Consider the following 27,234-nt stretch of genomic DNA (forward strand, 5'->3'; position numbering starts at 1 on the left):
CGAATTGTAATAGCATTTCTCCAACTTCGAAGAATTGTAATGGCTTCAATAAAAAAAACCAGAAAAACGCTTCTTCCTCAATGTTTTTCATTTCATTCATGGACTTTGCGTACACCGCCCTCCAATATTAGGTGTGCGAATAAATTTCACTTTGCACACTGTTATACGTGTTGTCGTACGTATACGTATGATGTGTACCCAGAAACACTTGAACAAGTAACCCTTTTTGCTGAAGCTAATTTACTGAATTGTTACAACTGACAGCATGTTACAACCGGGCAGGAAACAGAAAAATTGTTCACTCTTGACGCTACACCGTAGGGAGGAACAAAAAGAAGACTAGAGCTCTGATCAATATAAAGCATCTAGTTCTTTTATTTTGGCTAATTACAGAAGGTTGATGTTGATCTGTCACCCCTTTTTCTGTTTCATATCTCATATTTACACAATCGTGGAATCTCCCTACAACCTACAAAAATTGCGATTCCATGGATCCTTTCGGTGGTACTGGCTTCCCACCGTGTACAGAAACCTCCTTCTGCAGTAATGTTATTGAATCCTTTCTACTATTACCTGACCTTTACATACAAGGAAAAAGAAGAACCGTTTCTGACCTATGTGCACAAAGGTAATGCGGTCTTCCTGGAAAAGCAATGGAAAGATCTCCAAGCCGCCAACGCCTCAGCCCTCAGGTCAAGCAAAATAGATAGACAAATCAGTGGCATGATCTTCCTTCGGATCACGACACCGAAGGGGACCATGAGTAGAGTAGTGCATTTCTCACGAATCGGCTATCCTAGTAACTGATGTTACCACTGCATTGCAGAAGAAGCACCTCTGGTTGTTCAGGAGATGCCTGCTTATGCAGCCAAAACAGGACCGGTGATGGCATGGCTGGAATGTTGCATCAGAATCACAGTTGTAGCAAATGCAACAGGTGTCATCTGCTTCTTCATCACCCATGTTAATGCTATGGTCTTTTTCATCATCCACAGACACTGTAATGCGTCGGAAGTAATGGGAGAACTCTTCAAGCTGTGCTAGCTTTGCAAGGGAGGAATCCCCTAGAAGAACATTGCTCTACAGAAATACATAAATAATGGAACACTGTGTCAACAAAATAGAAAAGAAAATAACATAAAAACTAAAAATCAAACAGATCAAGGAAATAAGATACAAAATATAGAATGAGAAAGAAAACAAACCCAGTTGTAGCTCAGTAGGTACTGCAGCCCAAAATGGATTGTGGCAGGGCAATCCATGCTTGCAAACACTGCAATCACATCATTTAGCTCCCTTTGTTCTGATGTGCTGCTACATTCCATAAGACTGAGGATAATTCCGACAAGAGGAGCCAAGATCATAGTACGATTTGTTTTCTCTTGAAGCTGCCCTGGCCGTCTTAGTGTCCTGCATCCACAAGCTTCCTACTGGTTAAAAAAAAAGGCCCACCTACTTTCTTGTTGCATAAGCAAGAGAATTCCTATATGTACCATAAAACATAAAAATAGACCTACCAAGATGGAAGCATAATTAATTGACTCAGAATCAGCTTCAATTAATAAGCTCAAAGGAATCGCGGTAGCAATTTATTTAGGTACTGAACACAATATAGCTTTCAAAGATTGTACACCAAGCAGACTTTCAGTAAGAACATTCTACCTCTGAAAAAAAATCAGAAACTAAGATTAAGATGTTTACTTACATGTCAAAGAACTCTGCATCAGCTGCTGATATGATGTGGTTGAGAATAAAGACAACCAATTCAGTCAACCTCCGCAAATTCATATCTGGTCCCATGAGAAATGCACAAGGAATCTCTCGGGTACAGAATTCCAAGATTCTCGCAAGACAACATGATATATCAAAAATTACACTGCACTTTCTCTGCTGCAAATCAGCAACCTGAACATAACAGATGGTTGATCATATTTTTCATAATTGCAGGGTCACACCAGAGGAACAAAGGAACACATTGGTACTCTCATGATAAATCATATTGGAATAACTGGAGCAACCAAATCCCACAACGATTATATTAACTATATTTTATTACTATACAGCTGCATCATAGAGAAGAGGTTAAAGGATATGACTCCTGCAGGCTACGACCAACCAGCACACAGGTATAAAAAAAATAGATAGTCCACCTGGTTTTTATCTTGCATCTCCCGGATGGACATAGAGAACTCGGTCATTGTCCAGCTGAGTGTATTGAAAAGTCGATTGAGGAAGGAAAAGAACAGCTCTTGTTCATGAATACATGTCTCCCTCAGTAGAACCTTCGGAGGAAACCAGATGATCAAAATATTTGTTTGCATAACAATCAAATTGAACAAAAATAGGAGCGAATTAAATCAAAAGTAACAATATTTAAAAATACCTGAAAAGTTGCAGATGATGAGGATTCACCATTCTTAGAGGAAGCAAATCCTGAGCCTTTGCAGAACCGGGAAAGTATGTTTGTAACAGGAATCCATGATCTGTTGTTAAAAGCTGATAAAAGTGATCTAGGCATCTTATTTATAGCCTCCCGATTGTTTTCGAAAACAAGCATGAATTCTTTGTATTGTACAAGGACTGATATGGATTGAAGAAGAAGATCTTTCAAGTCAGGATTCACTATCCTTGTATCATCGAAGTGCTTGACAACCAGAGTGACCTATTATTGATAAAACAGAACCCTTAGATAACTTTGAAGCACTCAAAGAGTATGCTGAAACCTATCAAGAAATTAATCATGATTTGGTTCAACCGAACTATATAATTTAAAGTTTAAAATAGGCTGTTTATCTCTATAAGCTAAAAGACCTGAACTATAGCTACTATTAACTGCAAACCTTCAATAATTAATACTATTAATGTCAAGAATAAAGGTGCAATTAGGTTTCAAAGAAAAAATAATGAACTAAGAAGCATCAAGATGATTCAGTACATACAAATGGGGCCAGCCCTTGCATGAGAAATAATGCAGGGGAAACAAAAGGAGGATCGCTCCTTCGCAGTGCATGGAAACAATCCACCTGCAAAGGTAATAAGAAGAAAAGTCTCTTGGGTAAATAGATTCATTGTGAATGAAGAAAAAACAACGCCAAAGGAAACAATAAACCTACCAGTGATTCCACATAGAACTCAGGAACATAGTGGAAAATGTTATTTGAGTTACTAAGGACCAAAAGAAGCTCCACAACCCACATGCAAGTTGCATACATTCCCCTTTGCTTCCACTGGGAGAAAAGGGCGGCCCGGTACCTGAATGCACCATAAGAAAAAAAAGGCTGATTAACTCGGCGGCCTAAAAAACTATCATAGTGCTACTTGGATATCCATACCATAGAAATCAAAAGAACATAAATCAATGAACATCTCCATAAGTCATTTAGCTGCAAGGAATCTCTAAACTTGAAGGGAATGCTTTCCATCTGTCTCTAGTACCACTAACCAGTTGAATCTATTGTGAATAAGTTAATATGAACATCCCAGATCAAAACTAAATCCGAAAATCATGTCTGCAGCACAGTTCTAAACATTGCTAGCAAATGCGAAAAAAATTATCATTTGCCCATGGTAGTAAGAAAGCACAGAAGATTTATCATTTCAGAAAATCATACCAAACACAATGGCGTACACAATCCACCAAATCCTCATGATAGCTATTCCGGGCTTCTTTCAAACGCCTTACTTGCTCTGAGCATGATTTTTCTCGTATCTGCCTGTCAGTTTCTTCTAGTAAAGAAATGGACTGCGACTGCTGAGACATGAAATAAAAAGCCTGTACAGAACTAACTTAAATCAGTACTATCATTTGAATTAAAATCAACATATACTAATATCCTAGTAAACTGAGTATCAATGGATAATGAATGTATCGTTGACTCACTAGGGTCGTGTGGTGCATTTTATGTCAAAGGATGGCAAAGTCAATGAACAAGTAAATACTGCCCATTTGCAAAAACACAAGGCGTATTTATTTTGGGAAACTTCGTCTGTTCTGACCAATACTTAGTCAACCTATAAGAATTTTTGATAGTGCATAAAAATTACACAACCAGATATACTATGAAATTCTTTCAAAACATATTGGTTTTGTTGATAAAATAATATATACTGTGAGAAAACAATGGTAAGAGATTAACTTTGAAGAGTAGGTCAAAATATGCCTTGTATTCTTGGATGGATTTCTTTACAGTTACATGAGGACACAATGTTCAATAGTTCACCACAAAGTGAAGTCATCTAGAAAAAAATCCAGGTGTTGGCCGATGAACATGGCACATATTTTCAAGAAAAATCCCTCACTGCCACTCAAATCTATAACTATCCCTTCATTGCCATCCAAAATTATAAGTTCTCCTCGCTGCCATCCATTTAGAATTTTTATCCCTTCATTAACATTGCCGTTGCATGGACGTACCTTATTCCCCGAGCTGCCATCCATATAGATAATTTGTTCCCCTCAATGCCATTGAGGTAACGGAATGGCGTTTTCACAGTCGCCACGGTGTTGCAGGAGCTCACAGCGTCTGCCAAGGTGACGCCGCCGCTGATTGGCGTAGGCAGCTGTCGAGGCAAGGAGAAGCGCAATAGGGGCAGGGCCCGTGATGGGACGGATGATGCAGGGGGGCTAAGCCCCAACCACGTCTCATGGATGGACGGCGAGCTGCTTTGAGCGGTGCAGATGGAGCAGGAGAAAAAGGTCATGGCCGCTGCCTAAGACAGCCGCACCAACCATGTCAGGCCCCCAGAAGCCACGGTGCATGGACACATCACGCTCATCGAGGCGCACGCCGTAGCTCTTGAAGATGGCGCGCGCCAGGTAGCAGTCTCGTACATGGCACAATGACGTTCCGTTCCCTCCATGACATTGAAGGGAACAAATTATCTATATGGATGGCAGATAAGGGAACAAGATCTATTTAAGCAATGGTAATGGCAATGAGGGGATCAAAAATTCTAAATTGATGGCAGTGAAGGGAACCTATAACTTTCGATGGCAAATTGGCAATGAAGGGGTGGTTATAGAAGTCAAAGGCAACGAAGGATTTTCTCCAGGCAAAATGCATGCATGTACAAACTTGTACACCTAAGGTGATTGGATACATGCAGTTTGTAGGTGACTGAACATACACAGAACTAAGACAACTTATTCCGTGGCAAGTTGGGAACAGGTCATGAATACTCCACTGAAACAAAGATATGAATCCTTCCTGCAACATATATGTGTTTGTATGCTTAAAAAAATATCACTTGCCTGCCTAAAATTTGGTGAGATGCCCAGATGGTATAACAACAACATAACATCAAGCAGCTCTTCTTCTTTAAGTGCTTCCGACGAAGATTGAGTTTCCATTGGCATGTTTTCAAGACTATGCAGTGATTGGTATCCATATTCAATTTCTGCTTGAGCACTAGAGCTAGGTTTGTCTTCGATCTCATCACTCAGACCTCTACCATTGCACTCAGCAGCTACATGAGCAGACCTTTCAGGCATAGGCTTACATGGGCCTTTTGAAGTTGATGGCACATACTTAGCAGTTTCTTTGTATCTTAGGCCAACAGCAACATCTGTCACTGAGCAGCAACAAGGCTTCTGTACTGTAGTGTGTGTAACACGTGTCTCTTCATCATTCATGCAGCCTTCATCCCATTGTACTTCATTTTCCACAGCATCAAATTGGTGATGCATCAAAATACTTGGTGGTCCACCAATTCTAGGAATTACACTGTAATAGGCATCATTCCTAAAAAGCAATTGTGTCGGAAACTTGCGCTTTCCACCTTTGTGAAGAAATCCAACACCATTCCCACAGTTCGCTTTAGAGGATGATGCAGATCCAGCATAATCCATAGAAAATCCTTCAGACAACAAATGTAGGATTACTGTGTACAATGAAACAAGCACAGTGTTGTTGAAAGTCCCATTGACAACCATCCTATGATCACCACCTCTAGCTTTCAGCACCAAACTTTGTACAAAGGACCTAAATACAGAGCCTGGAGGCTGAGGCGAAGACATTGGTGGAATAAAGCATATTACCAAGCTGCAAAGCTCACGATGCATCTCCTCAATCTGCAAAGAAAAATAGCAGCCTGTGAGTATATGACAAGACAGAAGGGAGGGAGAGAGCTTTAGATATCTAGAATCAATAGTGTGCCAAAGTATTCTATTAAGCAAATGACAAAGTTAAATTGCAGGCCAACTGACTTGACAAAAAATCGTGCCTTGTCAACCCTAGTATGGGTGCCATGCACTAATGCCTTGCAAGGACATAGGCAAAGGGTATTGAAAGGTCAACCCCAAAAGCAGAAAGCATGAGAATCAGGCAACATACAAGTATAGAAAATAAAAGGTAGCAGAACGCATAAGTTCACTAATGCAATAATATCCAATCACAGCAGTGCAGTTTACTAAGAGAAATGAAGAACTCTAAACTAGGTCAACTACAAACACAATGCTAGTCAAACTATCGAATGGTGTAGGCATGTAGCATTGATGTCCACATGTCAAGTGCAACCAAATAATTGGAGAACATGATTCAAGTGAGCGTGAATATAGATCATCAACCTGAAACATTATTCGATGGTAGGATAGAGGATAAGTTCACAGAACAGTAAAAACTGGAGCTTCTTGTTGCTGTGGCAACATTATGTAAGAAGTGAACAGGAAGAAATGAAAACATGCTTCTTCTCTGTGCAAAACTCTTGCTGCTGTGTTAACATCATGTAAGAAATCAATAGGATGAAACAAATACATATTTATTCTTTGTGCAACACAGAATTCCTAGTTATCAGGAGAAGAAATGACTGCTTACAGCAAAATCTGCCGAGATGAAAGGAATTTACCTTTTTGATTGCATCTGAGAGTGTTGTCATCGTCAGTGTCATGCTAACTTCATCCTCAGAAGACCCAGGCCACCAAACAGATGGTACAAGGCACTGTAAATCCTGCTTATTTGGAATCTTCCTTGTAAGGAACCCTTCAAACGAGAAAGTGAAATCTTCTGCTTTCCACCATAAACACATTACATCTTTATGCCTCAGAAGGTGGCAAACCAGCGCTAAAAATGGATATGACCCAGAATACGGGCATTCTGTCAACACAAGTGGTGCAGCTTTGCACATGCAAGAAAGAGCCACAATGAGCTCGTGAAATAATGAAGTGCAGCCTGGGAACCGGAGGAAAAGGTCAAGAACCTGATCAAGGCATGAGAAATCATGTGGCTCACGAGTCCTGAAAACATCTAAGAGTAGAGTGGTCAACGAGCCCCAGGCAATATACTCAAGGCACCCCTGGCTCACTTCAATAGCACTGAAAAGTTCTGCACATATCCCTTCTGAAATTGGTCGAAAGAGTTCTTGCAGTGGTGCGAATTTTTTGACCCTCCTCAGTTTCTCAAAGTATGCTGATTCAGATTTCTCCAGGTTGTGAACTTCTAGCAATCGGAACAGACATCTAAGAAGATATGTCACAAACGACCAAGAGCGTGGTGGCACCTCCAATGGATCAAACCCATCAACAGGATACCTGAATGGATGTGAGCCAAAGTTCAGATAACAGCGCTCTCCTTCCGAGAGGGAGATTGCAGCATAATATCCCTTCTTAGGTTCCACATTGCGAATTCCATCAAAAGCAACACCAAGAGAAGTCCCATTCCTGTAAAAGGAGATTTCTCCTGCATCCAAGTTGATGCAGCAACCGATCACGTCACCTACTGCCCATGGCTGGCCATATGGCTTTTGGTCATTGTTCCACTTAGTCACCCTCCGGCCATCAAAGGAATATGAATCATCAGCATCACCAACACCTTTCTGATCAGTAAAAGGGCAAGAGAGAGTAGCCCATCCAAGCTGCTGAACTCCAGATGTCTCCAGGGTCACCTCATACATCCATTTTCCTTTCCACACACAGGCATTAGCCCTGGCACTGCTGAACGGGGCGGAGCTCTCAACAAGTAAAGGTCCCCTGACATTCCTGAAGCTACCGCAAATGCTCGAATCATCAAGAACCACCTTGCTCTGCCCAGCACCTTTGTCCACAATCAAGACTGAGCCATGGTATCCACGGTATCCACGGATGCATTTTTCCCAGTCAATATCAAATTTTCTAGCTTGATTCCTCAACACTGAGCGCACGAAGCCCGTATCAATTGGTCCAGGAGGCCGGACCACTGACCTGTGAGGGAGATCAAAGATGTGCTCTATCGTCCTCTCAACAGCCTGGTGCCCAATTTCATCATGATAGGACACCAAGTGCGACTTCTGGTGGCTAATTTTAGCTTCGTCACCAGACAATAACACAGCCAGCCCAGGGGAGAATGTACTCCTCCTATGGCTACTGCTTCCTTCCGCCATCAAGCTCAAGGGTGGCCTTAACGTGGAGCATCTGATTCAGTTGAACCCCATGCACGACGGAGAAAAGGAAGGATTGATCTTGCACGACGGAGAAAAGGAAAAACCTGATCAAACCATGGACGGATGGGTTAGACTAGAGTGACTAAACTGGATGTGCTATATTAAATTATCAAGCTACTGAGCAACAAACAAGACGAAGAGATTTGGGCCCTGTTTGGAACCACTTGTATGACAATTTTAATCTGATCAAAATTTAATAAGAAGCTGCGGTCTAAAGAATCTATTGTCTGAAAAAATCTGGGTGTTTGGCAATCCTGATTATTGCGTATAGATTTTCTGTATTCAGTGTAAAATGACTTGTATGCCTCTTAGGTTAAGAGTAGCTCATTTGTTGACTGAATACAAGCTGAAATCAATAATAATAATTTAGTTTGTTACAATAATAAAATCATCAATCAAATGGACAAAAAATGGAGCATTTCATTCTCTAAATTTTAAAGAAATCGAGATGGATACAACAATTAATCACTCATAGTGTGGCCAATTCAATTTTTCACCCAACAATTAATCTCCTGTTCTCTACAAAAAGTATAACCGACCAATTTGAAGCATGGATCTGGATGAGCCTGACAAAAGACGAGAGCACCAAATTCAATTTTCACGGCACAAGTATGATCATACTCTTATCTTGTGATGAGGATCACCAATCAAAGTAGCCTTTCCCCCGTCTGTTTAGGCCACAGGAATTCACCACACGCATGGCAGATTGGGAGCAGCAGCGCAGGAAGCCGTCTGACGGACCAAGCACGGTGGTGATGGATCTAACGGGGCCGCGGCGTGGGGGACGGGCCAATGAACTGGGGAGGCGGGGAGCGGCGCAGCGATGCACGGCAGGGCGGAGAGGAGGGGTGAGCGGGGGAGGGGCGACGGGAGGAATAAAGCTCGCTGTGGAGGAAACGCGGGCGTGAGCTCGCGGTACAGAGAACACGGACTACTACTGATTAATAGAGAAATAATCTACGCGTTTGGGTGGGATTTTCGCTTATTTTCATCTAGAATCTGATTAAACAGAAACAAACAGGATCAGCAAAACAGATTACTTACTGGCAAGAGATCGGTCAAGGAATCTCCACGCCACGCAACGCCACTTCAACATGATAAGAGGATGGAACGAGGACGTCGGCGCCGCCTTTCCATCGCCGACCGTGATGTCCCTGCTGATGCACACCGATTGGGGAGGCGGCAGAACAGGGGAAGGGTGAGAGAGGCGAAACTCTCAATTGAGAGGTCCCCGATATGAACGGGCTGAGGGCTCTCCTGTTGACCTGTTGCCGGCGATAGTCGGCGGCGATGGCGCGAAGGTTGGGAGCAGCTAGGGTTTCACCTTGGAGAAGTCACGAGGAAGACGACGCGATAGAGAAAGAGAACAAAACAAAAATTGAGACTATTTTTCAGATTAGACCTTTCCTTTCACGGAAAATACGGTTCTATTGTGGGCATGCTGCCTGCATACTCTGTATATACGGTTCTAAATTGTCCTATTCTGCTGGACTATTTCCGTAATCTTGTGATGAAAGTGGGGGAAATCCTCGGTTCTACAAAATGCTGCCTGTATGCAACTCAGCTCTTCCTTTTTTTTCTCCGAGAGTGAACTTCCCTTTGCATGTCTCTATACTTGTGGCTTTTACTTGATTTTTCCACACTCACCTAGTGCTGAGATAAGAGGATATCGACCTTTATCTCTTTTTTTTTTGCATCCAAAAGTAAAGTATTTATATACGTTGATGTTTTTTTCTTTCATACTTAATTGTAAAATTAGCCTTTCGTTGGCTTGAAGTGTTAGGGCCAACTGTTCGAGCAAGTCCATTAAGTTTATTTAGTTACTAGCAAACAATTCATATGTACAATCAACTTTGCCAAAATTCATTAGGCGGTGTAGGATGTCATCCTTAATCATTTACTATTATCTTCCTGAATTACTGGAACAAGAATTACAAGGATACCATTTGTCAAAGTTGCTTATATCAAGAAATAGACAAAAATAATTGAATAAGAAAGTAACATTTTTTAGCATGTGCATTTGATCTATCTATCATTATTTCTTCTATCATTGCTGTGTTACTGAAGTTGTTATTGCAAAGATACAACATGGGTCATCTCTTTGCTAAAAAGATGACTATGTCTTTCTAAATATGTGCAAGACCCAATTAAATAACTCGAGGGAAAACAGAAAAAAAATCTAATATGTTGTATTAGAGATATCATGTAATAAACAAAACCACTATGCAAATTCTTACATGGAGATTGGTAGGCGATTTAATTTGTTCACAGCATGTGTTATCTTGTTCCAGATAAAGGTTTCTACTTCATTATTCACCAATGTGAATGTTTTCTGTTTCTAATGATTTATATGTAACATTATAATATTATTAAACCACACAATATATGAGGGTGCCTTATTGTTTACTCTTTATGTCCACAAAAGAATGCAATTCTCGCATTTTGATGAGTCAAACAGTTTGAACTTTGACTGAATTTATATAAAAAAGTATTAACATTTTGTATACAGAAATAAGTACCATAAGATTAGTTATAAGATATATTTTGATAATAAATTTATTGAAGATATAAATGCTAAACTATTTACTATAAACTTGGTCAAACTTGAGCTAATTTACCGACATGGGTCCATTAATTGCATTCTTTTGTGGATGGAGGGAGTATTTAGCATGATTTCATTGACTACTTTTTTGAAGGGAATACTATTTTGAATAAGTTCCTCTTCATGCAGTGTTCGAATTGATGATTTTCCGTGGTTTTCAGTATGATTCTAACTTTTATGTTTGGCCTTTCTTTAAATCTCATTATTTTTTCTATTCTATTGTGTTTAAATTTTTTCCCAACGGAAAATTTGAAATATCTCTTGTTAAGCAATACTTTGCTATAAAATCATTTCATCGCATTGTTCACATAAAATAGTCTTTACCATGTTTAAATGTTAATTTTATTGGCAGCCCTAACAATGGCCAATTGTTACCGTGTACATTTAGGAAAACATTGAGTCAACCAAACAAAACTTGATGACCCTAACAACCCGGTTATGATATATCTCTAAACTCCATGTGACACCAAACGATCCACTTCCAAACTCCTGGCTCTAAGACACATTTTGCTTTTCTAATTGATCTTTTTACAGAGAAAAAAAACAGTCCTTTTTCGTTGGAAGAAATTAAAAAAAAGAATAATTGTTCTGAGTTGTTATTTAGGTTCGGGTACTTGCAAAATTACACATTCGACTACCTAAACTTGTTCTGAATTTGACTTACAACTATTAGGACAAGATGAGAACTCCAGACACGTTTAAAAAAATAAGTGTTTAATTTGTGAATACTCGAATTTGGATGAGGACTCGGGAAAAGTCTAACAGGCGCTATTAAAAAAAATTAAAGGAGTGCTAGGGGTTCTCAGGAAAAGCGTCGTGAGAACAGCAAAGAAGAGAAAATAGAAACCCCTTTCCCTCCTACTGCACGGGCAAGCGCGGGCCAGGGCAAGAGGCAACCGCGCCCACCCACGTCCGAAAGCGCCCTAGGCCATGTTCTCTCCCAAAACATCATATTTTTTAAGATTCTCCGTCACATCAAATACGAAAACGCATGCATGAAGCATTAAATATAAATAAAAAATAAAACTAATTACACAGTTTAGACGAAATCCACGAGACGAATCTTTTAAGCCTAATTAGGCTATGATTGGACATTAATTGCCAAATAACAACGAAAACGCTACAGTATCGTTTTGTCAAATTTTTCGCAATCTAAACTGGGCCCTAGCATGGATCCACCGTTGAATCGTTGACCCGTGCGACGTAGCACAGTTCACAACCACAACCATTCCGTCCGTCCGTCGCCGCAGCCGCTCTTGCCACGATCCTACATCGGCGAATGCTTTGGCAGGCAGCACAACAAGTTGGGCTCGACCGCTTTCACCTGCTGGATTGCTACGGTACTCGATAGCATACATATTTTTTGTCATTAATATAAAACAAGATGAGAAGCCCTCTCAAGCCTGAACTGCCCTCCTGGCTCTTCAGCCTGTTCGGGAGACCGTATCGTATCGTGGATTATTTATTGCTAGCTGGTTTGGTGTGAGAGAAAAATATTGTTCCTAGCTAGAAATTTACGATCGTTTATGAGCAAGCGAACAGGCAATGCTAGCTATAGCAAACGAACAATACGCAGAAAACCTCGGTCCTCGGCGGGCATATTCTGGACTGGAAAGATGGGAAGACGAAAGTTGCTTTGTAGCCGTCGAGAAAGACGTAGCCTACCCGCACAAGATTCGTCGATCACTACGCGTGGACGAGCGGGCCGATTACTTTATTCGGCACGTGAATCCTTCTCGTCCCTCCCGGGCAATCTCTATCCTGCTACGGTCTCTCTCTCGAAGCCTGTTTCCTTTTTTGATTTGAGAAATCTGATCGATGCAGAGGGTCGTCGGTCTGAGGCGGAAGGCTCTCGGCCTTCATCGGTTTGATTAATTTAGCCGGCGAGTACGTGGAGCAGGAAGGAACACGTGCGGTCGTGTCATGCACTCGTGCGTGCAGCCGTGACCCGTGAGCGGCCACGAAAGCGACCGAGACGATGGCGCCATCCTCTCGCCATTCTGTGTCGTTCGTCTCGTCCCGGGCCCGGAGGAGGAGCCCGGGAGGACAGGAGACCGGGCCGGGCGGCCCGAGAGCGACGGCGCGGGATCTGCTCGCGTCAGCTTTTAATGATAGTAACCCCCCGAGGCGTGTGGCACGGGGGCAATGCCGTCGGGCGTTGCAGGGCGCGCGCGGCCGGTGGCGGACGGCACCTGTGGACCTCTCCGATCCGCGGACGGGCCTGTGGCGTGCGGCGACCGCGTGCCCGTGCCTGCCGCTCCCGTGCGGTCGCGTCACTCGCTGCCGCGTCTTTTTGGTATAAGACAAGATGCGTACGTTCGCGCGAGCGGCCCCGCACGTGTTCGCGGGGACGTGACGACTCGCCGCCCCATCGTGTTGCGCACGGCGCCGCTGTCGGCCACCGGCCGCTTCCTGTTCCGGATCGGAGCGGGAGCACTGCGGCAGTGCGGCGCTGGAGCGAGTGCGGCGCCCCTGTTCTCTGGTCCACTCCACGCGCCATGTCGGTCTCGGAGGATATGAGATCAGCGTTCCGGTTTAGCAACGCTTGTTCGCTGGCGAAGAGATGCAGTTTGGGAGTAGGCACCTAGCACTCACAGCTTCATGTCGTCTTCTATGTCACGATCATGCGAGCAGAGTGGGCCGAGCACCAAATCATGTATCACACGAGCAGAGAGTGAGCCGAGCAACAAAACGTAATATACGCACCCATCGACCCATGCTTTAAGGATGGGAGGAAAAACAGGAGCAGGAGAATTTCGTCTCCGGCACTCTGCCAGTCATTTGATCCTCGTCACAACATGAAGCTTGTGCTAAGGACGGACTATGCAGCAAACTAATAAACAGACACTAGCAGCAGTCGGTCCAGTACAGGAACAAACACCTATTACCAGCGTAGCAAACTAAAACACCTAGCTACGACCCGCGAACGCTGTACAATGGCAATGGCATCAGATCAGCGGACCATCCAGTCGTGGTCTAGTCCCAGCTCCCGCTCAGCAGCGGCTTCACGTCGACCACCTCGCCGAACATCTTCACCAGGTCCGAGCAGCTCGCCGCGGCCTGCTGATTCTCACCCTCGCCGTCCTCCGCCTCCACTTCCCCCTCCAGCTGCAGCCCGAGCTCGTCCTCCACGTCGTCCGACGCCGCGATGAGCAGCAGCTGGCACCCCTCGTAGTTGAGCAGGTCCGACGGGTCCGCCGGCGCGTACCGCCGGCTGCCGAACGCGCCCTGTAGGTGCGCGGGGAACGCCGCCCGGCGCTTGCTCTGCAGCCCGCGGAACCCGCCGCCGTCGCGGCCGCCGGAGGGCGGGTCGGGGTTCTTCACCTGCACGAGGAACGACGCCTCCGGCTCCACGTTCATCGCCTCCTGCGGTTCCCCGGCGCCGCGGGTGCGGAGCTCCAGCTTGTACACGAGGTGTGTGCGCGACTGCGGGCTCCGCCCCCGCCCGCCGGACGTCTCGTGCTTCAGGATGCGGTACACGCCCTCGCCCAGCGCCCGCGCCGCCGGCCTGTGCCGCTTACCTCGCGTCGCCGTGCTGTACTCCTCTGCAACGAATATGAAATCTCAAAAAAGATCAGTTTTTTTTCTTCTTCCAATTGACAATGCTCGGCGAGACTCAGTTGAGTGCATGCAAGCTGCTCAGCACACCGCATACTGTACCTTCCTTGAGCGCGTCCTTGATGTCCTGGACCTTTGTGGTGACGAGCTCGACGTAACCCCAGTACGGGCGGCTGTGCTTCGCCGGGTCCGGCAGGCTCTTCTTCCCCATCACGACCAGTCGGAGCAACGGCTGCTCCTCGATGTTCACCTCCTGCGCAATCACTTAAAAAGTAATTATGAGTGTTCAATTCATATATGAATATGACGAAATTAAACAATGTAACTTTGGATATATGCATGTGTACCTCCTTGCCGTGGCCGCCTTCCGCGCCTCTCTCCTCGCTTCTTCCCTGGCCACCGTCGCCTTGGTGGTGGCGCTTGCGGCCTTCCTTGCCGGAGTCCGGCGCCTGCTTCTCTTCGACGCCGCGGCCGCCGGTGGACTCAGGGCGCAGGACGATGTACATGCGCTGCACGTCGTCGGGGCTGTGCGCCTCGTTCTTGTCTACCTTGGGGCGGTAGAAGAAGAAGATCTCGCCCTTCTCCTGGATCTCCACCTTGGGGTCTGGTCGCGTCTTCGTCTCCTTGCCTTGCCCCATGGCGGCGGCGATCAGCGGATGGACAGAGTTTGCAAACGATCGAACGAGTTGTGTGCTCGTGCCAGCGATGGGGACGGAAGCGAAGGTGAGAGTGGCGAGCGGCGAGTAGCGGCGCTGTGACTCGGTGGCAGTAAAAAAGAACGCATGAGGACGCATGGGTGTCATCGGCGACCTTCTGGCTACCTTACACGTGCGCACGTACGTGTCCCCGGCGCCGGCTAGAAGCGTCGAGTGCGATAGGAGATTCGTTACTCTTGTCTACCCCTATATGTTCCACACCTTGCATCTGACGGTCGATAAACGATGGGAGGCGGGACACGTGGCGCCGGTGGTGGGCGGTCTATGGCTAACTGTATGCAGTGCTTGGCACGTGTGGACGACGTGCCCATGCAGCACATTTGAGCTAGCATCACGTGACTACGCAAGCACGTGCCAAGACGAGAGGGCCATTCGAGACCAAAAAACAGAGTGACGTGGCTCCCATGACCCCATCGCCGTTCGGCGGCGCCGCTGCCGCGGGCGTGGCCTGTGTGGCGCGACGGCGCGGACGATGGAGCCAGCGCCGTGCTTTGGCAGCGTCAGCGTGCTGTGCCGCTCTGCCGCGTCGCTCGATGCGCGCTTCGATGCACCTCTTTGAGGGGATCGGGGGTGCTGACTCGCCAGCCCTGGCCCGTACTGCCATGGCGTTCTCGAACATAGGGAAGACAGCAATGCAGCATTCAGGCAACGATCGCGAAGAAATGCTTGATTGAGTGCTGGAACAGATGAACGGAGTGGGCTCGGCTTATTTTTCTCTCACAACAATTCAGTGAAAGCAGTATTTTTCAGCCAAGTTTCAGACCAGCGAACAGAGAATCTCGACCAGCAATTGCTAGTCTTCGTTTAGTTTATCTTATGCCCTCCTCTCAAATCTTGTATGCCAAGACCCTCGCGGCCTCGCCTGCTGCTGCAGTTCCTCGTAATCTTCACGGCCATGCAACCACATGAATTTCGATCTCTGCTCGTCATTTGGTCGTCAGCACAATATAAGCAGTTCTCTTGTTTCAGTCGTTTCTTTCCCTTTGCGCTGATATGCAGTATTATCAGAGAGAATAACGCGAGCGCCACCACTCTCTCTCCCTGGAACAGTTGAACACTTGAACAGAGTGAGCTGAGTGCCTGATTGGAGTTTTTTTTGACAGAGGTAAACTTAGCTTTTATAAAACATTTTTCCTATCCATCAGTTGTCTGAAATTTGTGCTTTGTTCAGGCGCCGTGTTGTTCAACAATATCGATTCAAGGTGTGTGCGTCCTCAGAGGCGTCTGCTCATCTGATGGCTAGTCACCGACAGCCATATTTCAGGCACCTGAAATATATCAGGATTTATTCGGGAATGCTACAGTGCGCGTCCAACCGTATGGACGCCGCGCTTTCTGGGCCCGTGCACTACTAGCTCAATAAGTTTATTTTCCTCTACCTTCGTTCTTTCATCGTTTCTCAAAATAAAAAAGACGGCGACATTCCCAACTAGCACGATCGTCGCAGCGTTCCCTACCACTTGCCCCCCCCCCCCCCCCGCTTGCCTTCTCCAGCGGCGACTACCTCCGCTTCCTCTGCCCCGAGGCCCTCGCTCGCCTCTGCGATGCCAGGCTGTGCCGCTAGAGTCGCGCCTACCGCCCGCCCCTGCCCTCATCGCCAGAGCCGGTGCCGGCATCCTTCTCATCACCTCCTCCTACAGCTGGAGATCGCGAGGGCGTCACGGCCGTGTCGTACTTCGCGCTCGCATCGAGGCTCCACGCGCCCCGGTGTCCCTAACAGAAGAAGCTTGCGGCAGCCAAGGCCGCGGTGCTCTCGCTCCACCACCTCCCAGCCCCGATGTGCCCATCGAGGCCGGTTATCAAGGTCCTCAACGCGCTTGCATGGTGGCCGCTTTCCACTAGAGTGTCGCTCCTGACATGTTGCAAGCATATGTTTGAATAGTTTCAGATGTTCCATAGATATGTTGCAAGTGGTTCATATAGATGTTGCAAAAGTAGACCAGGATGTTGCATATGTTGCAAAGTGTTCTAGATGCATGTTGCAAGTTTTCATAGGCATGTTGCAAGCGCTTGTTCAAAATGTATCATCTATTTCAAACGTATGTTGCAAGCATTTTTATCTGAATGTTGCATATGTTTCACATATATGTTGCAAGAGTATGTTTCGAAATGTTTCAGTTATTCCAGTCTTATGTTGCAATAAGTGTTTTCATGTTGCAAGTTGCAAGTATCTGGATTGCATATGTTTCACAAACATGTTGCAAGTGTATGTTCCAAATATTTTTTTTCTGCTTCAGACGTATGTTGCATTTAAGTGTTTAATGTTACAAATATTTTTTTTCAGAGGTATGTTCAGAGAGTCGTTGGGGGTACGGCCCCGGACTCATAGGAAGGGGCGCGGCGAGCCGGGGGCGGGCGGATGGGGAGCGCGGCGCGCCTGGGGTCCTGCGAACAACGTGTCCTCGTCCTCGTCCCGACTCCCGGGTTCCGCCCGCGCGGAGAGAAAGAGGGGAGGAGGTCAGGGGGAACGAGCGGCGGGCGAGGCGGACAGGGGCGAGGTGCCCACGCGCGCGGGTGCGGGACGAGGCAGGTGGGGAAGGACTACAGCGATACGGTGAGAGTGCGGTGTGTTTCCGATGGGCCGTTCAGTGCCGTCCGACGGAATCTTATCTCATTGGACGTCCAGGCGGCAACAATTCTCTTCTTTATAAAAAACCAAAAACATCCATACAATGTTATTGCTAGGATTGCTGGCTTACAGGAAAGCATAAACGAGCAACGGCAAACAAGCTAAAAAGCCAACAGAGCACCTAAACCACCACCGAGAAAGAAACATGTCTAAAGCAGAACAACCTAAAGAACTCCCTCCACCTCAAGGCCTGCAGTCTTCTTCCAGCACCTCTGGTTGTTCAGGAGATGCCTGCTTATGCAGCCAAAACAGGACCGGTGATGGCATGGCTGGAATGTTGCATCAGAATCACAGTTGTAGCAAATGCAACAGGTGTCATCTGCTTCTTCATCACCCATGTTAATGCTATGGTCTTTTTCATCATCCACAGACACTGTAATGCGTCGGAAGTAATGGGAGAACTCTTCAAGCTGTGCTAGCTTTGCAAGGGAGGAATCCCCTCGAAGAACATTGCTCTACAGAAATACATAAATAATGGAACACTGTGTCAACAAAATAGAACAAAAATAACATAAAACTAAAAATCAAACAGATCAAGGAAATAAGATACAAAATATAGAATGAGAAAGAAAACAAACCCAGTTGTAGCTCAGTAGGTACTGCACCCAAAATGGATTGTGGCAGGGCAATCATGCTTGCACAACACTGCAATCACATCATTTAGCTCCCTTTGTTCTGATGTGCTGCTACTTCCATAAGACTGAGGATAATTCCGACAAGAGGAGCCAAGATCATAGTACGATTTGTTTTTCTCTGAAGCTGCCCTGCCGTCTTAGTGTCCTGCATCCACAATCTTCCCTACTGGTTAAAAAAAAAGGCCCACCTACTTCTTGTTGCATAAGCAAGAGAATTCCTATATGTACCATAAAATCATAAAAATAGACCTACAAGATGGAAGCATAATTAATTGACTCAGAATCAGCTTCAATTAATAAGCTCAAAGGAATCGCGGTAGCAATTTATTTAGGTACTGAACACAATATAGCTTTCAAAGATTGTACACCAAGCAGACTTTCAGTAAGAACATTCTACCTCTGAAAAAAAATCAGAAACTAAGATTAAGATGTTTACTTACATGTCAAAGAACTCTGCATCAGCTGCTGATATGATGTGGTTGAGAATAAAGACAACCAATTCAGTCAACCTCCGCAAATTCATATCTGGTCCCATGAGAAATGCACAAGGAATCTCTCGGGTACCAGAATTCCAGATTCTCGCAAGACAACATGATATATCAAAAATTACACTGCCACTTTCTCTGCTGCAAATCAGCAACCTGAACATAACAGATGTTGATCATATTTTTCATAATTGCAGGGTCACACCAGAGGAACAAAGGAACACATTGGTACTCTCATGATAAATCATATTGGAATAACTGGAGCAACCAAAATCCCACAACGATTATATTAACTATATTTATTACTATACAGCTGCATCATAGAGAAGAGGTAAAGGATATGACTCCTGCAGGCTACGACCAACCAGCACACAGGTATAAAAAAAATAGATAGTCCACCTGGTTTTTATCTTGCATCTCCCGGATGGACATAGAGAACTCGGTCATTGTCCAGCTGAGTGTATTGAAAAGTCGATTGAGGAAGGAAAAGAACAGCTCTTGTCATGAATACATGTCTCCCTCAGTAGGAACCTTCGAGGAAGGGAGGGAGAACCAGATGATCAAAATATTTGTTTGCATAACAATCAAATTGAACAAAACTAGGAGCGAATTAAATCAAAAGTAACAATATTTAAAAATACCTGAAAGTTGCAGATGAGGAGATTCACCATTCTTAGAGGAAGCAAATCCTGAGCCTTTGCAGAACCGGGAGAAGTATGTTTGTAACAGGAATCCATGATCTGTTGTTAAAAGCTGATAAAAGTGATCTAGGCATCTTATTTATAGCCTCCCGATTGTTCTCGAAAACAAGCATGAATTCTTTGTATTGTACAAGGACTGATATGGATTGAAGAAGAAGATCTTTCAAGTCAGGATTCACTATCCTCGTATCATCGAAGTGCTTGACAACCAGAGTGACCTATTATTAATAAAACAGAACCCTTAGATAACTTTGAAGCACTGAAGAGTATGCTGAAACCTATCAAGAAATTAATCATGATTTGGTTCAACCAAACTATATAATTTAAAGTTTAAAATAGGCCGTTTATCTCTATAAGCTAAAAGACCTGGGCTGCTACTATTGACTGCAAACCTTCAATAATTAATACTATTAATGTCAACAATAAAGGTGCAATTAGGTTTCAAAGAAAAAATAATGAACTAAGAAGCATCAAGATGATTCAGTACATACAAACGAGGCCAGCCCTTGCATGAGAAATAATGCAGGGGAAACAAAAGGAGGATCGCTCCTTCGCAGTGCATGGAAACAATCCACCTGCAAAGGTAATAAGAAGAAAACTCTCTTGGGTAAATAGATTCATTGTGAATGAAGAAAAAACAACGCCAAAGGAAACAATAAACCTACCAGTGATTCCACATAGAACTCAGGAACATAGTGGAAAATGTTATTTGAGTTACTAAGGACCAAAAGAAGCTCCACGACCCACATGCAAGTTGCGTACATTCCCCTTTGCTTCCACCGGGAGAAAAGGGCGGCCCGGTACCTGAATGCACCATAAGAAAAAAAACGGCAGATTAACTCGGTGGCCTAAAAAACTATCATAGCGCTACTTGGATATCCATACCATAGAAATCAAAAGAACATAAATCAATGAACATCTCCATAAGTCATTTAGCTGCAAGGGATCTCTAAACTTGAAGGGAATGCTTTCCATCTGTCTCTAGTACCACTAACCAGTTGAATCTATTGTGAATAAGTTAATATGAACATCCCAGATCAAAACTAAATCCGAAAATCATGTCTGCAGCACAGTTCTAAACATTGCTAGCATATGCGAAAAAAATTATCATTTGCCCATGGTAGTAAGAAAGTACAAAGATTTATCATTTCAGAAAATCATACCAAACACAATGGCGTACACAATCCACCAAATCCTCATGATAGCTATTCCGGGCTTCTTTCAAACGCCTTACTTGCTCTGAGCATGATTTTTCTCGTATCTGCCTGTCAGTTTCTTCTAGTAAAGAAATGGACTGCGACTGCTGAGACATGAAATAAAAAGCCTGTACAGAACTAACTTAAATCAGTACTATCATTTGAATTAAAATCAACATATACTAATATCCTAGTAAACTGAGTATCAATGGATAATGAATGTATCGTTGACTGACTAGGGTCGTGTGGTCCATTTTATGTCAAAGGATGGCAAAGTCAATGAACAAGTAAATACTGCCCATTTGCAAAAACACAAGGCGTATTTATTTTGGGAAACTTCGTCTGTTCTGACCAATACTTAGTCAACCTGTAAGAATTTTTGATAGTGCATAAAAATTACACAACCAGATATACTATGAAATTCTTTCAAAATATATTGGTTTTGTTGATAAAATAATATATACTGTGAGAAAACAATGGTAAGAGATTAACTTTGAAGAGTAGGTCAAAATATGCCTTGTATTCTTGGATGGATTTCTTTATAGTTACATGAGGACACAATGTTCAATAGTTCACCACAAAGTGAAGTCATCTAGAAAAAAATCCAGGTGTTGGCCGATGAAAATGGCACATATTTTCAAGAAAATTCCCTCACTGCCACTCAAATCTATAACTATCCCTTCATTGCCATCCAAAATTTTAAGTTCTCCTCACTGCCATCCATTTAGAATTTTTTATCCCTTCATTTCCATTGCCGTTGCATGGACGTACCTTATTCCCCGAGCTGCCATCCATATAGATAATTTGTTCCCCTCAATGCCATTGAGGTAACGGAATGGCGTTTTCACAGTCGCCACGGTGTTGCAGGAGCTCACGGCGTCTGCCAAGGTGACACCGCCGCTGATTGGCGTAGGCTGCTGTCGAGGCACGGAGAAGCGCAATAGGGGCAGGCCCCGTGATGGGACGGATGATGCAAGGGGGGCTAAGCCCCAACCACGTCTCATGGATGGACGGCGAGCTGCTGCGATCGGTGCAGATGGAGCAGGAGAAAAAGGGCATGGCCGCTGCCTAAGACAGCCGCACCAACCATGTCAGGCCCCCAGAAGCCACGGTGCATGGACACATCACGCTCGTCGAGGCGCACGCCGTAGCTCTTGAAGATGGCGCGCGCCAGGTAGTAGTCTCGTACATGGCACAATGACGTTCCGTTCCCTCCATGACATTGAAGGGAACAAATTATCTATATGGATGGCAGCTAAGGGAACAAGATCTATTTAAGCAATGGTAATGGCAATGAGGGGATCAAAAATTCTAAATTGATGGCAGTGAAGGGAACCTATAACTTTCGATGGCAAATTGGCAATGAAGGGGTGGTTATAGAAGTCAAAGGCAACGAAGGATTTTCTCCAGGCAAAATGCATGCATGTACAAACTTGTACACCTAAGGTGATTGGATACATGCAGTTTGTAGGTGACTGAACATACACAGAACTAAGACAACTTATTCCGTGGCAAGTTGGGAACAGGTCATGAATACTCCACTGAAACAAAGATATGAATCCTTCCTGCAACATATATGTGTTTGTATGCTTAAAAAAATATCACTTGCCTGCCTAAAATTTGGTGAGATGCCCAGATAGTATAACAATAACATAACATCAAGCAGCTCTTCTTCTTTAAGTGCTTCCGACGAAGATTGAGTTGCCATTGGCATGTTTTCAAGACTATGCAGTGCTTGGTATCCATATTCAATTTCTGCTTGAGCACTAGAGCTAGGTTTGTCTTCGATCTCATCACTCAGACCTCTACCATTGCACTCAGCAGCTACATGAGCAGACCTTTCAGGCATAGGCTTACATGGGCCTTTTGAAGTTGATGGCACATACTTAGCAGTTTCTTTGTGTCTTAGGCCAACAGCAACATCTGTCACTGAGCAGCAACAAGGCTTCTGTACTGTAGTGTGTGTAACACGTGTCTCTTCATCATTCATGCAGCCTTCATCCCATTGTACTTCATTTTCCACAGCATCAAATTGGTGATGCATCAAAATACTTGGTGGTCCACCGATTCTAGGAATTACACTGTAATAGGCATCATTCCTAAAAAGCAATTGTGTCGGAAACTTGCGCATTTCCACCTTTGTGAAGAAATCCAACACCATTCCCACAGTTCGCTTTAGAGGATGATGCAGATCCAGCAGAATCCATAGAAAATCCTTCAGACAACAAATGTAGGATTACTGTGTACAATGAAACAAGCACAGTGTTGTTGAAAGTCCCATTGACAACCATCCTATGATCACCACCTCTAGCTTTCAGCACCAAACTTTGTACAAAGGACCTAAATACAGAGCCTGGAGGCTGAGGCGGAGACATTGGTGGAATAAAGCATATTACCAAGCTGCAAAGCTCACGATGCATCTCCTCAATCTGCAAAGAAAAATAGCAGCCTGTGAGTATATGACAAGACAGAAGGGAGGGAGAGAGCTTTAGATATCTAGAACCAATAGTGTGCTAAAGTATTCTATTAAGCAAATGACAAAGTTAAATTGCAGGCCAACTGACTTGACAAAAAATCGTGCCTTGTCGACCCTCGTATGGGTGCCATGCACTAATGCCTTGCAAGGACATGGGCAAAGGGTATTGAAAGGTCAACCCCAAAAGCAGAAAGCATGAGAATCAGGCAACATACAAGTATAGAAAATAAAAGGTAGCAGAACACATAAGTTCACTAATGCAATAATATCCAATTACAGCAGTGCAGTTTACTAAGAGAAATGAAGAACTCTAAACTAGGTCAACTAAACACCATGCTAGTCAAACTATCGAATGGTGTAGGCATGTAGCATTGATGTTCACATGTCAAGTGCAACCAAATAATTGGAGAACATGATTCAAGTGAGGGTGAATATAGATCATCAACCTGAAACATTATTCGATGGTAGGATAGAGGATAAGTTCACAGAACAGTAAAAACTGGAGCTTCTTGTAGCTGTGGCAACATTATGTAAGAAGTGAACAGGAAGAAATGAAAACATGCTTCTTCTCTGTGCAAAACTCTTGCTGCTGTGTTAACATCATGTAAGAAATCAATAGGATGAAACAAATACATACTTATTCTTTGTGCAACACAGAATTCCTAGTTATCAGGAGAAGAAATGACTGCTTACAGCAAAATCTGCCGAGATGAAAGGAATTTACCTTTTTGATTGCATCTGAGAGTGTTGTCATCGTCAGTGTCATGCTAACTTCATCCTCAGAAGACCCAGGCCACCAAACAGATGGTACAAGGCACTGTAAATCCTGCTTATTTGGAATCTTCCTTGTAAGGAACCCTTCAAACGAGAAAGCGAAATCTTCTGCTTTCCACCATAAACACATTACATCTTTATGCCTAAGAAGGTGGCAAACCAGCGCTAAAAATGGATATGACCCAGAATACGGGCATTCTGTCAACACAAGTGGTGCAGCTTTGCACATGCAAGAAAGAGCCACAATGAGCTCCTGAAATAATGAAGTGCAGCCTGGGAACCGGAGGAAAAGGTCAAGAACCTGATCAAGGCATGAGAAATCATGTGGCTCACGAGTCCTCAAAACATCTAAGAGTAGAGTGGTCAACGAGCCCCAGGCAATATACTCAAGGCACCCCTGGCTCACTTCAATAGCACTGAAAAGTTCTGCACATATCCCTTCTGAAATTGGTCGAAAGAGTTCTTGTAGTGGTGCGAATTTTTTGACCCTCCTCAGTTTCTCAAAGTATGCTGATTCAGATTTCTCCAGGTTGTGAACTTCTAGCAATCGGAACAGACATCTAAGAAGATATGTCACAAACGACCAAGAGCGTGGTGGCACCTCCAATGGATCAAACCCATCAACAGGATACCTGAATGGATGTGAGCCAAAGTTCAGATGACAGCGCTCTCCTTCCGAGAGGGAGATTGCAGCATAATATCCCTTCTTAGGTTCCACATTGCGAATTCCATCAAAAGCAACACCAAGAGAAGTCCCATTCCTGTAAAAGGAGATTTCTCCTGCATCCAAGTTGATGCAGCAACCGATCACGTCACCTACTGCCCATGGCTGGCCATATGGCTTTGGTCATTGTTCCACTTAGTCACCCTCAGGCCATCAAAGGAATATGAATCATCAGCATCACCAACACCTTTCTGATCAGTAAAAGGGCAAGAGAGAGTAGCCCATCCAAGCTGCTGAACTCCAGATGTCTCCAGGGTCACCTCATACATCCATTTTCCTTTCCACACACAGGCATTAGCCCTGGCACTGCTGAACGGGGCGGAGCCCTCAACAAGTAAAGGTCCCCTAACATTCCTGAAGCTACCGCAAATGCTCGAATCATCAAGAACCACCTTGCTCTGCCCAGCACCTTTGTCCACAATCAAGACGCTGCCATGGTATCCACGGATGCATTTTTCCCAGTCAATATCAAATTTTCTAGCTTGATTCCTCAACACTGAGCGCAAGAAGCCCGTATCAATTGGTCCAGGAGGCCGGACCACTGACTTGTGAGGGAGATCAAAGATGTGCTCTATCGTCCTCTCAACAGCCTGGTGCCCAATTTCATCATGATAGGACACCAAGTGCGACTTCTGGTGGCTAATCTTAGCTTCGTCACCAGACAATAACACAGCCAGCCCAGGGGAGAATGCACTCCTCCTATGGCTACTGCTTCCTTCCGCCATCAAGCTCAAGGGTGGCCTTAACGTGGAGCATCTGATTCAGTTGAACCCCATGCACGACGGAGAAAAGGAAGGATTGATCTTGCACGACGGAGAAAAGGAAAAACCTGATCAAACCATGGACGGATGGGTTAGACTAGAGTGACTAAACTGGATGTGCTATATTAAATTATCAAGCTACTGAGCAACAAACAAGACGAAGAGATTTGGGCCCTTGTTTGGAACCACTTGTATGACAATTTTAATCTGATCAAGATTTAATAAGAAGCTGCGGTCTAAAGAATCTATTGTCTGAAAAAATCTGGGTGTTTGGCAATCCTGATTATTGCGTATAGATTTCTGTATTCAGTGTAAAATGACTTGTATGCCCTCTTAGGTTAAGAGTAGCTCATTTGTTGACTGAATACAAGCTGAAATCAATAATAATAATTTAGTTTGTTACAATAATAAAATCATCAATCAAATGGACAAAAAATGGAGCATTTCATTCTCTAAATTTTAAAGAAATCGAGATGGATACAACAATTAATCACTCATAGTGTGGCCAATTCAATTTTTCACCCAACAATTAATCTCCTGTTCTCTACAAAAAGTATAACCGACCAATTTGAAGCATGGATCTGGATGAGCCTGACAATAGACGAGAGCACCAAATTCAATTTTCACTGGCACAAGTATGATCATACTCTTATCTTGTGATGAGGATCACCAATCAAAGTAGCCTTTCCCCCATCTGTTTAGGCCACAGGAATTCACCACACGCATGGCAGATTGGGAGCAGCAGCGCAGGAAGCCGTCTGACGGACCAAGCACGGTGGTGATGGATCTAACGGGGCCGCGGCGTGGGGGACGGGCCAATGAACTGGGGAGGCGGGGAGCGGCGCAGCGATGCACGGCAGGGCTGGAGAGGAGGGGTGAGCGGGGGAGGGGCGACGGGAGGAATAAAGCTCGCTGTGGAGGAAACGCGGGCGTGAGCTCGCGGTACAGAGAACACGGACTACTACTGATTAATAGAGAAATAATCTACGCGTTTGGGTGGGATTTTCGCTTATTTTCATCTAGAATCTGATTAAACAGAAACAAACAGGATCAGCAAAACAGATTACTTACTGGCAAGAGATCGGTCAAGGAATCTCCACGCCACGCAACGCCACTTCAACATGATAAGAGGATGGAACGAGGACGTCGGCGCCGCCTTTCCATCGCCGACCGTGATGTCCCTGCTGAATGCACACCGATTGGGGAGGCGGCAGAACAGGGGAAGGGTGAGAGAGGCGAAACTCTCAATTGAGAGGTCCCCGATATGAACGGGCTGAGGGCTCTCCTGTTGACCTGTTGCCGGCGATAGTCAGGCGGCGATGGCGCGAAGGTTGGGAGCAGCTAGGGTTTCACCTTGGAGAAGTCACGAGGAAGACGACGCGATAGAGAAAGAGAACAAAAACAAAAATTGAGACTATTTTTCAGATTAGACCTTTCCTTTCACGGAAAATACGGTTCTATTGTGGGCATGCTGTCCTGTATACTCTGTATATACGGTTCTAAATTGTCCTATTCTGCTGGACTATTTCCGTAATCTTGTGATGAAAGTGGGGGAAATCCTCGGT

The 27,234-nt window shown here is 44.5% G+C and overlaps 2 protein-coding genes and 1 pseudogene across 2 annotated transcripts; all 3 read right to left on the bottom strand.

Moving 5' to 3' along the window:
• Nucleotides 1-208: 208 nt before the first annotated feature.
• On the bottom strand, nt 209-9,899 carry LOC136550444 (E3 ubiquitin-protein ligase RKP-like). Its single transcript, XM_066542020.1, has 11 exons — nt 9,457-9,899; nt 6,844-8,456; nt 5,252-6,070; nt 3,612-3,772; nt 3,114-3,252; nt 2,940-3,023; nt 2,384-2,662; nt 2,151-2,282; nt 1,706-1,905; nt 1,206-1,410; nt 209-1,080 (listed from the first exon to the last, which is right to left on the bottom strand). The coding sequence occupies exons 2-11, from the start codon at nt 8,350-8,352 to the stop codon at nt 781-783; spliced, it is 3,828 nt and encodes a 1,275-aa protein (XP_066398117.1). The 5' UTR covers nt 8,353-8,456; nt 9,457-9,899; the 3' UTR covers nt 209-780.
• Nucleotides 9,900-13,676: 3,777 nt separating this feature from the next.
• LOC136552778 (uncharacterized) lies at nt 13,677-15,675 on the bottom strand. Its single transcript, XM_066544345.1, has 3 exons — nt 14,920-15,675; nt 14,675-14,825; nt 13,677-14,559 (listed from the first exon to the last, which is right to left on the bottom strand). Exons 1-3 carry the CDS (start codon nt 15,373-15,375, stop codon nt 13,991-13,993), a joined length of 1,176 nt encoding a protein of 391 aa, XP_066400442.1. The 5' UTR covers nt 15,376-15,675; the 3' UTR covers nt 13,677-13,990.
• Nucleotides 15,676-18,081: 2,406 nt separating this feature from the next.
• On the bottom strand, nt 18,082-26,856 carry LOC136549159 (E3 ubiquitin-protein ligase RKP-like; annotated as a pseudogene).
• Nucleotides 26,857-27,234: the final 378 nt, after the last annotated feature.

This window comes from Miscanthus floridulus, chromosome 4, assembly GCF_019320115.1.
Source record: "Miscanthus floridulus cultivar M001 chromosome 4, ASM1932011v1, whole genome shotgun sequence".
NCBI lineage: Eukaryota > Viridiplantae > Streptophyta > Magnoliopsida > Poales > Poaceae > Miscanthus > Miscanthus floridulus.